General features: G+C 51.0%; 3 protein-coding genes across 3 annotated transcripts; 2 read left to right on the forward strand and 1 right to left on the reverse strand.

Annotated features, from left to right (window-relative positions):
• Positions 1-204: 204 nt before the first annotated feature.
• Positions 205-3,516, reverse strand: EAH_00008090 (hypothetical protein, conserved; the record flags this gene model as incomplete). Its single annotated transcript, XM_013395710.1, has 5 exons — positions 205-294; positions 490-552; positions 772-904; positions 1,284-2,785; positions 2,920-3,516. 5 exons carry the CDS (start codon positions 3,514-3,516, stop codon positions 205-207), a joined length of 2,385 nt encoding a protein of 794 aa, XP_013251164.1.
• Positions 3,517-4,766: 1,250 nt separating this feature from the next.
• EAH_00008100 (hypothetical protein, conserved) lies at positions 4,767-5,692 on the forward strand (the record flags this gene model as incomplete). The annotated part of the gene is made up of 2 exons (XM_013395711.1): positions 4,767-5,195; positions 5,393-5,692. The coding sequence occupies 2 exons, from the start codon at positions 4,767-4,769 to the stop codon at positions 5,690-5,692; spliced, it is 729 nt and encodes a 242-aa protein (XP_013251165.1).
• A 1,685-nt stretch (positions 5,693-7,377) lies between these two features.
• EAH_00008110 (tubulin-specific chaperone, putative) lies at positions 7,378-9,010 on the forward strand (the record flags this gene model as incomplete). The annotated part of the gene is made up of 3 exons (XM_013395712.1): positions 7,378-7,722; positions 8,021-8,096; positions 8,748-9,010. The coding sequence occupies 3 exons, from the start codon at positions 7,378-7,380 to the stop codon at positions 9,008-9,010; spliced, it is 684 nt and encodes a 227-aa protein (XP_013251166.1).
• Between the last annotated feature and the right edge of the window lie 252 nt (positions 9,011-9,262).

Below are 9,262 nucleotides of genomic sequence, written 5' to 3' on the forward strand. Positions count from 1 at the left end.
CGCTGCAACGAATGCTGCTGCTGATGTCGCAGCTATTGCTGCTACTGCTGCTGCTCTGCTCCTGCTGCAGCGACCGACGCAGCCGCAGCAGCAGCTGCTGCTGCTGATGCTGCTGCTGCTGCTCCGGCAGCGGCTGCCGCTTGCTGCAGGGCACTCAGCAGTCCCTCAGCGCACCTCGAAGCCCTAAACCCTAAACCCTAAACCCTAGTCTCCTGGGGTTTGAATGTGTCGCTGCAGGTTTCTGAATTTGTCTTTGAGCTGCACGTTGGTGAATCGCCGCAGCAGCGGATGCTCCTGCAAGAACAAAGCAAGCCCTAAACCCTAAACCCTAAACCCTAGAGCCCTCAACCTCAAAGCCCTAAACCCTAAACCCTATACCCTAGAGCCATAAACCCAATGCCCCTAAACCCCAAACCTTTTGCATCTTTTGCTGCTGCGTTATCGCTGGGCTGTTGCTGTTGAGGGTTTAGGGTTTAGGGTTTAGATCACCTGCTGTATTTCTTTCCAGTTGCCCTTTCCGAAGCGCCGTACACCCTCTAATAGAAGCTCTTCCTGATAAGACACGCACATCAAACCCTAAACCCTAAACCCTAAACCCTAAAGGGCAGCTCAGAATCATCGATGAGATGGATGATAGCTTGGAGAGTATTGACAGACAGCATATTAAGGGTTTAGGGTTCAGGGTTTACAAAGAGGGCCTAGGATTAGGGTTTAAGAGATCAGGGTTTAAGATTAGGGTTTAGGGTTTAAGGGTTTAGGGTTTAGCAGCACCTGAGTGCGCGTCCAGCACCGGAGCCGACGATCAGGAGCCGACGGCTTGGGTGGAGATATCAACCCGTACTGCTTCTGCTGCTGCTGCTGCTGCTGCTGCTGCAGCTGGGGAGGCTCTTCATCGGAGGGCCACCTGTAGACGCCGCAGCAAAGCAAACAAAGTATTGTACTTAGGTTCTAGGGTTTAGGGTTTAGGAGTAGGGTTTACAACTTGGGTTTAGGGTTCTAAGGGTTTAGGGTTTAGGGTGTAACGCTAGGGTTAAGGGTTCTGAGCGCTCAGGGTATTTATTAAGGGTTTAGCGTTTAGGGTTAGGGTTTTGTGTTTACAACTAGGGTTTAGGGTTTAGGGACTAGGGCTGGGGTTCACGGTTTACAGCTAGGGTTTATGGTTTAGGGTTGTTTACAGCTAGAGCTTAGGGTTTTAGAGTTTAGGGGTTAGGGCTTTAAGGGTTTAGGGTCTAGAGTTTAGGGTTAGGGTTTAGGGTTTTAAGGGTTTAGGGTTTAGGGTTTACTGTTCGGTTTTGTCTGTGGGCTGTGCGTCTAAGAGACGCGGAAATTTCAATCGGTGGGGCGGTGAGTCAGCTGAAGAGAGGAGCGAGGGTCTTCTGCTGCAGCTGCTGCTGCTGCTGCTGCTGCTGCTGTTGGCGAGTCTGCTGCTGCGCCTCGTGCCGCCGCTGTGGTGGCTTTCCTCGTGCTGCTTCTGCGCTGTTGCTGCCGCTGCTGCTGCTGTTGTTGCTGTTGTTGCTGCTGCTGCTGTTGGACTGTCAGTGGGTTCGCTGCCAAGGGAAGAAGGGTCTGAAGGATGCTGCCGCTTCGCAGAGCTCTGTCTGCTGCTGCTGCTTGTGCTGCTGCTGCTGCTGCTGTCGTTGCTGCTGCTGCTGCTGCTGCTGCTGTCGCTGCTGCTGCTGCTGCTACTACTTGCAGCTGCAGGTTCTCCTTGACCCTGCGGCAGCAACGGCTGCGACTGCTGCTGCTTTTGCTGCTGCTGCTGCTGCTCTTGCTGCTGTTCTCGCTGCGGCGTACTTGAATTTCCGAGGATTTCACAGCCTCCTTCACTAGCAGCAGCAGCAACAGCAGCAGCTGCTGCTGTTGCTGCTGCTGGCGTGTCGCCGGCGGCCCCTTGAGCCTCTTCCCTCGCCGCTTCTGCAGCAGTTGCTGGTGCAGCAGCAGCCAAATAAGGTGCTGCTGCTGCTGGTGATGCAGCTGCTGCTTCTGGTGCTGCTTCTGCTGGGGCTTGTGTTGCGGCTGCAGCTTCTCTCGCTGCTGTAGCTCCCGCTTGTCCTGTTGCTTCTGCTGTTGCTGTTGTTGCTGCTGCAGTAGCAGTTGTTGTAGCAGCGTTTGCTTCCGGTGTATGGGAAGCGGCACCGCAGCAGCAACCTTTCAGCAGCAGCTGCAGCCGCTGCTGCTGCTGCTGCAGCGTCTGGCGTGCGTAGAGAAGAGCTGCAGCAGCACGCTGCGCCTCCCGCTGCTGCAGCAACACCCCAACTGCTACCTCATCATCAGACAGGGATCCCTCCTCTTCTGCTGCTTCCTGCTGCGCTGCTGCTGCTGCTGCTGCCGCTGCTGCTTGCTGCGCGACCACCTCTTGCTTCTTCAGTTGCTGCAGCAGCTGCTGCTGCTTCTGTGTTTCGGCACAGCAACAAACGCATTGTCCTTGCTGCTGCGGTTGTTGTTGTTGTTGCTGCTGCTGCTGCTGCGGCTGCTGTTGCTGTTGCTTTTGTTGCTGCTGCTGCTGCTGCGGCTGGTCTGTGCAGTGGGAGAGCTGCGGCCCAGGGTTTTGCTGCGGACTCATGAAGCCCTCGCCACCCCGCGCACCTCCCTCTTGCTGCTGCTGCTGCTGCTGCTGCTGCTGCTGCCGCTCTTCCCAGGTATCTGCAGGAGCGGAAGGAGACTCGATGGGGGAGTCAACAGCAGCAGCAGCAGCAGCAGCAGCATCTTGCGTTTCCCCACCGTTGCTGCTAGGCTCTTGCTGCTGCTCCTGCTGCTTTGAGTCGTAGGCGAGACAGCAGGACAACTGCAGCAAAAGCAGCAGCAGCAGCAGCACGGGACTTACAATTCTACCTCAGCGCAGAAGCAGCAGCAGCAGCAGCACAAGCAGCAGCAGCAGCAGCACAAGCAGCAGCAAGCGTGCATGCACTAGTGACCCACCTTATGCAGCAACGGTGGAGGCAGCGAGCAATCGAGGAAGAAGCCAACGGCAGCAACTTGCTGCAGTGCTGCTGCCGCAAGATCTGCAGCGCTGTGCTGCTGCTCCTGCTGCTGTTGCTGTTGCTGCTGCTCGGACCTCGCTGATGCAGCTTCAGCAGCAAACTTGCTCCCAGTCTTCTGCAGCAGCGGCGGCAGCTCGTCCATCGCAGCAGCAAGAGCCTCCCTGAAAGCAGCAGCAGTGCCAGCAGCAGCAGAGTCTCCTGCTGCTGCTGCTGCTGCTGTTGGTATGCAGACTTCAGATCGCAGCGACACGATAGAGGCCTCTCTACAAACAATCCGCAGCGAGGAAATAGCAGCCAAACCCCAGTCTAGCCGTCTGCTGCTGCTGCTGCTGCTGCTGCTGCTGCTGCAGGACGGGCAGCAGGTGCGAAGGACCTGCTGCAGAGGCAGCAGTAGATGCAGCAGCAGCTCGAGTGCAGCAGCACGAACTACCGCAGCGTGTAAAGCCAGCATATGCTGCTGCCAAATGCTGCTGCTGCTGCTGTTGCTGCTGCTGCTGTTACTGTCAGCGAGCTTCTGCTGCAGCAGCACCTGCATCTCAGGCTCTTCTCGCAGGGCCTGCAGCAACTGCTGCAGCTGCTGCTGCTGCCCAGCAGCGGCTGCTGCTGCTATGTCGTGTATATGGTTCCGCACATATTGTGTAGCTGAGGGCAGCAGCTCCTGCTGCTGTAGCATGCGGTGTTGCTGTTGCTGCTGCAGCTGTTGCAGCAGGAGACGCTCCTGCTGCGGCTGCCCTGTTGCTTCCCTAAGCCGCTCCTCCGCTTCGTTGAGGAGGCAGCAGCAGCAGCAATGGTTGCATCCTTTGCAGCAGCAGCAGTAGCTGCTGCTGCTGCTGCTGCTGTTGCTAGGGCTGCTTCTGCTGTTGCTAGGGCTGCTGCTGGAGCTTCTCCTGCTCCTGCTGCTCCCCCGTACTTGCTGTCTCCTACTCAAATCTCCCCCGTCATTATCTGCAGCAGCAGCAGCAGTTGCTGCTGCTGCTGCTGCCGCCGCCGCAGGGAGAGAAGGAAACGTTACAGCTTCCCAAGCCAGAGCATCCAGTAGCAGGCCTGGGCCCGGCACCTGCGCCGGATGCCTCATCTGCTGCTGCTGCTGCTGCTGCTGCTCCTGTTGCTGTACTGCTGCTGCTGCTGCTGCTGTTGCTGCGCTGCTGCTGCTGCTGCTGCCGTTGCGATGTTGGTAGCCAGCCTACTATACTCCACGCGGAACAAGGCCTGCTTCTGCAGTCGCTGCTGCTACTGTTGCTGCCGTTGTTGCTGCTGCGGTGGATAGCTTGTTGTTATTGCTGCTGCTGCCGTTGCTGCTGCTGCTGCTGCTGCTGCTGCGCCCGCAGGGCTAGGAGCAAGAAAGCAGGAAGTAAGAAAAATTCGAGTTGCCGCTGCAGCGCTGCAGCAGCCGCTGTTTGGGTAGGTGTAGCTGCAGCCGCGGGAGTTGCTGCTGCAGCAGTGTTGCTGCTGCTAGTGCTGCTGCTGCAGCAGCAGCTGTCTCTGCGGTGCGGCAGCAGCCGCCTCTCCTATGGAAGGCAAATCAGCGAATGTTTATTGCCTAACGATTAATTCTTGCTGCTGCTGCTGCAACTGCTGCTGCTGTGTCTGCATGCAGCAGCGGCGGCAGCAGCAGCAGCAGCGAGGGTGGGGTTGGTGTTGCTGCTGCAGCCCCCAAATGGCGCAGCAGCAAAAATAATGCGTTTCTTTTGCCTAGCTCTTAAGAGCCAGTGGTTTAGTTGGTGCGGTGCAGCATGTAAGGGCGTCTCTAAACCCTAAAGCCTAAACCCTAAACCCTAAACCCCCATGGTCTCTCCTGCCGATCTGCTGCAGCAGGAAGTCGACTGTCTGCGCCGCGCTTATTCTCCCTTTGCTGAATTTGTAGCACTTATTCCCGCCGAAGACCCAGCAAGACCTGTTGCTGCTGCTGCTGCTGCTGTTGTTGCTGCTGCTGCGCCGCTCGACGCGGAGAAACCCATCCCCTGCTCAACTCAGCAGCTTAAGCGGCAGCAGTGGCCGCAAGAACAGCAGCAACAGCAGCAGCAGCAACTGAAGCAGCAGGATCCCCAGCTAGACCAGCTTCATCAGCAGCAACAGCCACAACGACAGCTGGAGCAGCAGCAGCAACCGCAGCAGCAGCAGCAGCAGCAACAGCAGCAGCAGTTTCTGTGCGCGTTAAGCCACCCCTCGGGCACTTTGCTGCTGACCATCGGCCTACAGATCGACGGCCTCCAAGTAAGACTGTCGGTGTAAAGTGCTGCTGCTGCTGCTGTTGCTGCTGCTGCTGTTCAGTTGGTGCTGCGCTGCTGGTGCTGTGCTGCTGCTTCCGTGCTGCTGCTGCTGTGGCGCAGCACGTAACATGGGGTTATGGTGCAGTTACTATGGTCGTGTCTTGCTGCTGTTCTGCTGCTGCTGCTGCTCTGCTCCTGCAGCTGCTGCAGCTCGATTGCCTACCAGGCCAGACTCCCCAAGTTGCCGTGAAGTCACTGCAGCAGAAGCAACAGCAGCAGCAGCAGCAACAGCAGCAGCGGAAGCAGCAAGAAAAGCCGCTAAGTCAGGCCCAGCAGCAGCAGCTCGCCGCCTGGGGTGTACGTACACCTCAACATTTTGCTGCAGTCTTCGAGTCATTTGAAAGTTTGCTGCAGGCAGTTTGCCCTCAGCTCTTTCAGCGCATGCAACAGGAGCTGCTGGTGCGGCAGCTGCAGCAGCAGCAACAGCAGCCTAGGGAGTAGAGGGGAGGCAGGAGCAGCACTAGAAGCAGTAACGGCAGCAGGAGCAGCAGCAACAAATACAGCAGCAGCAGCAACTGCAGTCGCCACTACCGAGACGCCAGCAGCAGCAGCAAGAGCAGCTGCTGCATTACTTCCAGCAGCACTATCAGCATCAGCAGGAGCAGCAGCAAGAGCAGCTGCATCACAGCGACAACTGCGAAAACAGCAGCGGCAGCAGCAGTAGCAGCCGCGTGAGGAGCAGCAGCATTAGGAACAGCAGCAGAGCAAGGAGGCGGGCAGCTGTTATTATTATTTTTATTATTATTATTACTATTATTAATATTATAACCTCAAGAAACAAAGACTAAATATAAACTAAACAAATAAAACTGCAATAAAACTTGCAGTTTTCTCCTTCGTTGAATAATACATTATTCTGACTCCACTAAATAAATACGTTTTCATTTTATTATTATTATAATATATATATATTATAAATAAAATAATATAAAATAATATAAAATAATATAAAGTAATATCAATGGCTTCGCCTTACGCTCGCGTCGATGTTCTTCACTCTGCCTTTCCAGGGCGTAGATGGGCAGAACTACGAATTGATATAGATGCATCAATAGGAGAAGTTAAAGAAAAACTTTATAAACATACAGGTAAATAAATCATTTAAATTATTTATTTATTTGTTTATCTGTTTATTTATTTATTTATTTATTTATTTATTTACTCGTTAGTTTGGTTTTATTGTCTTTTTTAATTGTTTAGCATTCATACAAATTGAATTTGATGCATCAATAGAAATTAAAGAAAAACTTTACAAACATACGGGTAAATAAATCATTTAACTCATTTGTTTATTTGTTTATCCGTTTATTTATTTATTTATTTGTTTTAGTTTAGTTTATTTTTATTATATTTAGTTGTTTAGTATTCAGGTGTTAAGTAAATGATTATGTGATTTGGTTTTTTGTGTATTTTATATATTTGTTTATTTATTTAAATAAATTAATAATAGATGCATGCACACAACTATAAAGGTAGGTTTGTTTGTTTATTTTATACGCATCGTTCTTGCACATAAATACCTTTGTAGTAAATAATGATAGAAAGAAACAAAACAGATAAAGCAATTAATAAACAACCAGCTGGCTAGCTAGCTAGCTAGCTACCGAACTAATTACCTAGCTAGCTATCTTCCGGACTCGCCCAGCGGTTTCTGCCGCTGTTGCTGCTGCTGCTCTTGCTGTTGCTGCTGCTGCTACTCTTGCCGTTGCTGCTGCTGCTGCTGCTGCTGCTGCTTTTCAGGTACATCTAGCAGCAACATGACGCTGCAGCTGCTGCTGCCTTCTACTGATTCCCAGCAGCAGCAAAAATGTATTCCCTTGGTGGATGCAGACGAACTGTCTCTCAGGCAAGCAGACAGCAAGGGTTTGGGGTTTAGGGTTTAGGGTTCAAGGTCTAGGCTTTAGGAAAGCAGGGTTTAGGGTTTATTGTTAGGTTTATTGTTGAGGCTGTTAATGTGCTTGGGGCTTAGGGTATAGGGTTTAGGGTTTGGTTTTGCAGCGAACCCGGCAGCAAACTAGCAAACAAAGGAGATCGGTCCAAGCTGCAGATGTTCTTGCTGCGGTTTCCATGGCTGCTGCTGCTCTTGCTGCTGCTGCTGCTGCTCTTAATGCTGCTGTTGCTGCAGGATGTTTGGGTGTTTGCCGTCTGGGTGTACACTACTTATTAGCGATTCGTCTGGTGTTAACGGTGGAGGCAGCGGCTGCGCAGCAGCAGCAGCAGCTGGAGATGTGGCAGCAGCAGCAGCAGCAGACAGAGACACGGATATATCATCCCGCTATAGAATGGCTGACGAGGTGTATGAACAGCGCGGAGATTCAATGAGGCGCTTCCTTAGAAACCTGCAAAGCAGCAAGCCAGAGCTTTTTCAGCAGCAGCAGGAGGAAGAGCAGCAACAGCAGCAGCAGGACGAGCAGCAGCAGGAAAATGAGGAGGAGATCCGTCAGATGTTCCCTATTGGCTCGAGGTGTATGGTAAGTCGATTTTGCTGCTGCTGCTGCTGCTGCTGCTGGACTCACGTGCTGCTTTTGCCTCTGTGGGAGTTGCAGCTGTGTCTATTGTTTGTGCCAGCTGCTGCTGCTACTAGCTTGCTGCTGCTGCTTCTGCTGCAGACTTGCTGCTGCTGCTGCTGTTGACTGGCTACTGCTGCTAGTGCTGATTCACTCCCTGCTGCTGCTGTTGACTCTCTACTGCTGGTGATTCACTTTCTGCTGCTACTTCCGATTCATTTCCTGCTGCTGCTGCTGCTGCTGCTGCTGCTGCTGTGCGCAGTTATCAGGTGATCGTCGCGGTTGTGTTGTTTTTGTGGGTGCGCGACCCTCGCGCCCCAACGGCGAAGTTTGGATAGGTGAGAGTAATAACAAAAGTAAATTAAATTAACTGAGATAATAATTAAATTAATTTAATTTAAATAGTAATAATAGTAAACTAAATTAATTAACGTAAGGTAAAATAAATATAAGTTTAAGTGTAAACAACCCTAAAATGAATAAAAAACGTCGGGCAGAAAGCGATTTCAATGAATGCAATCAGCTGGCTATATTTATATATAATATATAATATAAATTTATATAGTTATATAGTTATGTAGTTATATTTACTTATTTATTTATTCTACAATAGCGTCTTTCATTGTTTAAATTATATATAGATTGTTTTTGTTTGGTTTTAATGGAATATACTACGAATAAAATAAAGAAATATTTTTTATTCGTTTTAATTCTTTTTTATTTTTAATTGCAAACTACCCATTTGGACAAAACCCAAGGACTTTTGACCGACAGATTCAAATGAAACAAATTAATAATAAATATTAAAAACAAATACTTTTTATTTGATTAAAAACAAATATTAAAAACATGTTTTTGATTGTTATTTATTAAAAACAAATAATAACACGCATGTACCTCATGCCTCTTATGGTTAGGCATTTTCAGGGTTTAGGGTTTAGGGTTTAGGGTTCAGGGTTTTGTGTTTCAGGGTTTTTGTGTGGGTTTAGGCGTGGCTTTAGATGAGCCTCTGGGTTTGACAGACGGGAGGGACTTTCGTTTCGGGGGTTTGCAGCCAGCAGCAGCAGCAGCAGCAACTGCAACAGCAGCAGCAGCAGCAGCAGCAGCAGCGGCAGGCCGCAAATTGGTATTCAGCAGCAAAAGGCTTTTTGAGTGTTCTGGAGATAAATACGGAGAATGGGTAAAACCCAAAGAGGTGACAGTCGGAGACTTCCCTCCTCTAGACCCTTTCGATTTAATCGATGAAATCTAACTCCTAATCTTGCTGCAGCTGCTGCTGCAGCTTTTTGTTGCTGCTGCAGTTGCTGCTGCAGCTGCTGTTGCTACTGAAGTTAGCGCTGCAGTTTGTGAAGCAGTTAATGTTTCAGTTATTGCTGCAGTTGCTAATGCAGTTAGTGCTGCTGCTGTACCATTCAGTGTTGCTGTTGCAACTGCTGATGCAACAGCAGGTCTTGCTGCGGCAGCAGCAGCGGCAGCAGCAACTGATGCTGAGGAGGGAATGGAC

The sequence above is a fragment of the Eimeria acervulina genome, genomic scaffold, assembly GCF_000499425.1.
Source record: "Eimeria acervulina Houghton genomic scaffold, Eah_scaff38, whole genome shotgun sequence".
NCBI lineage: Eukaryota > Apicomplexa > Conoidasida > Eucoccidiorida > Eimeriidae > Eimeria > Eimeria acervulina.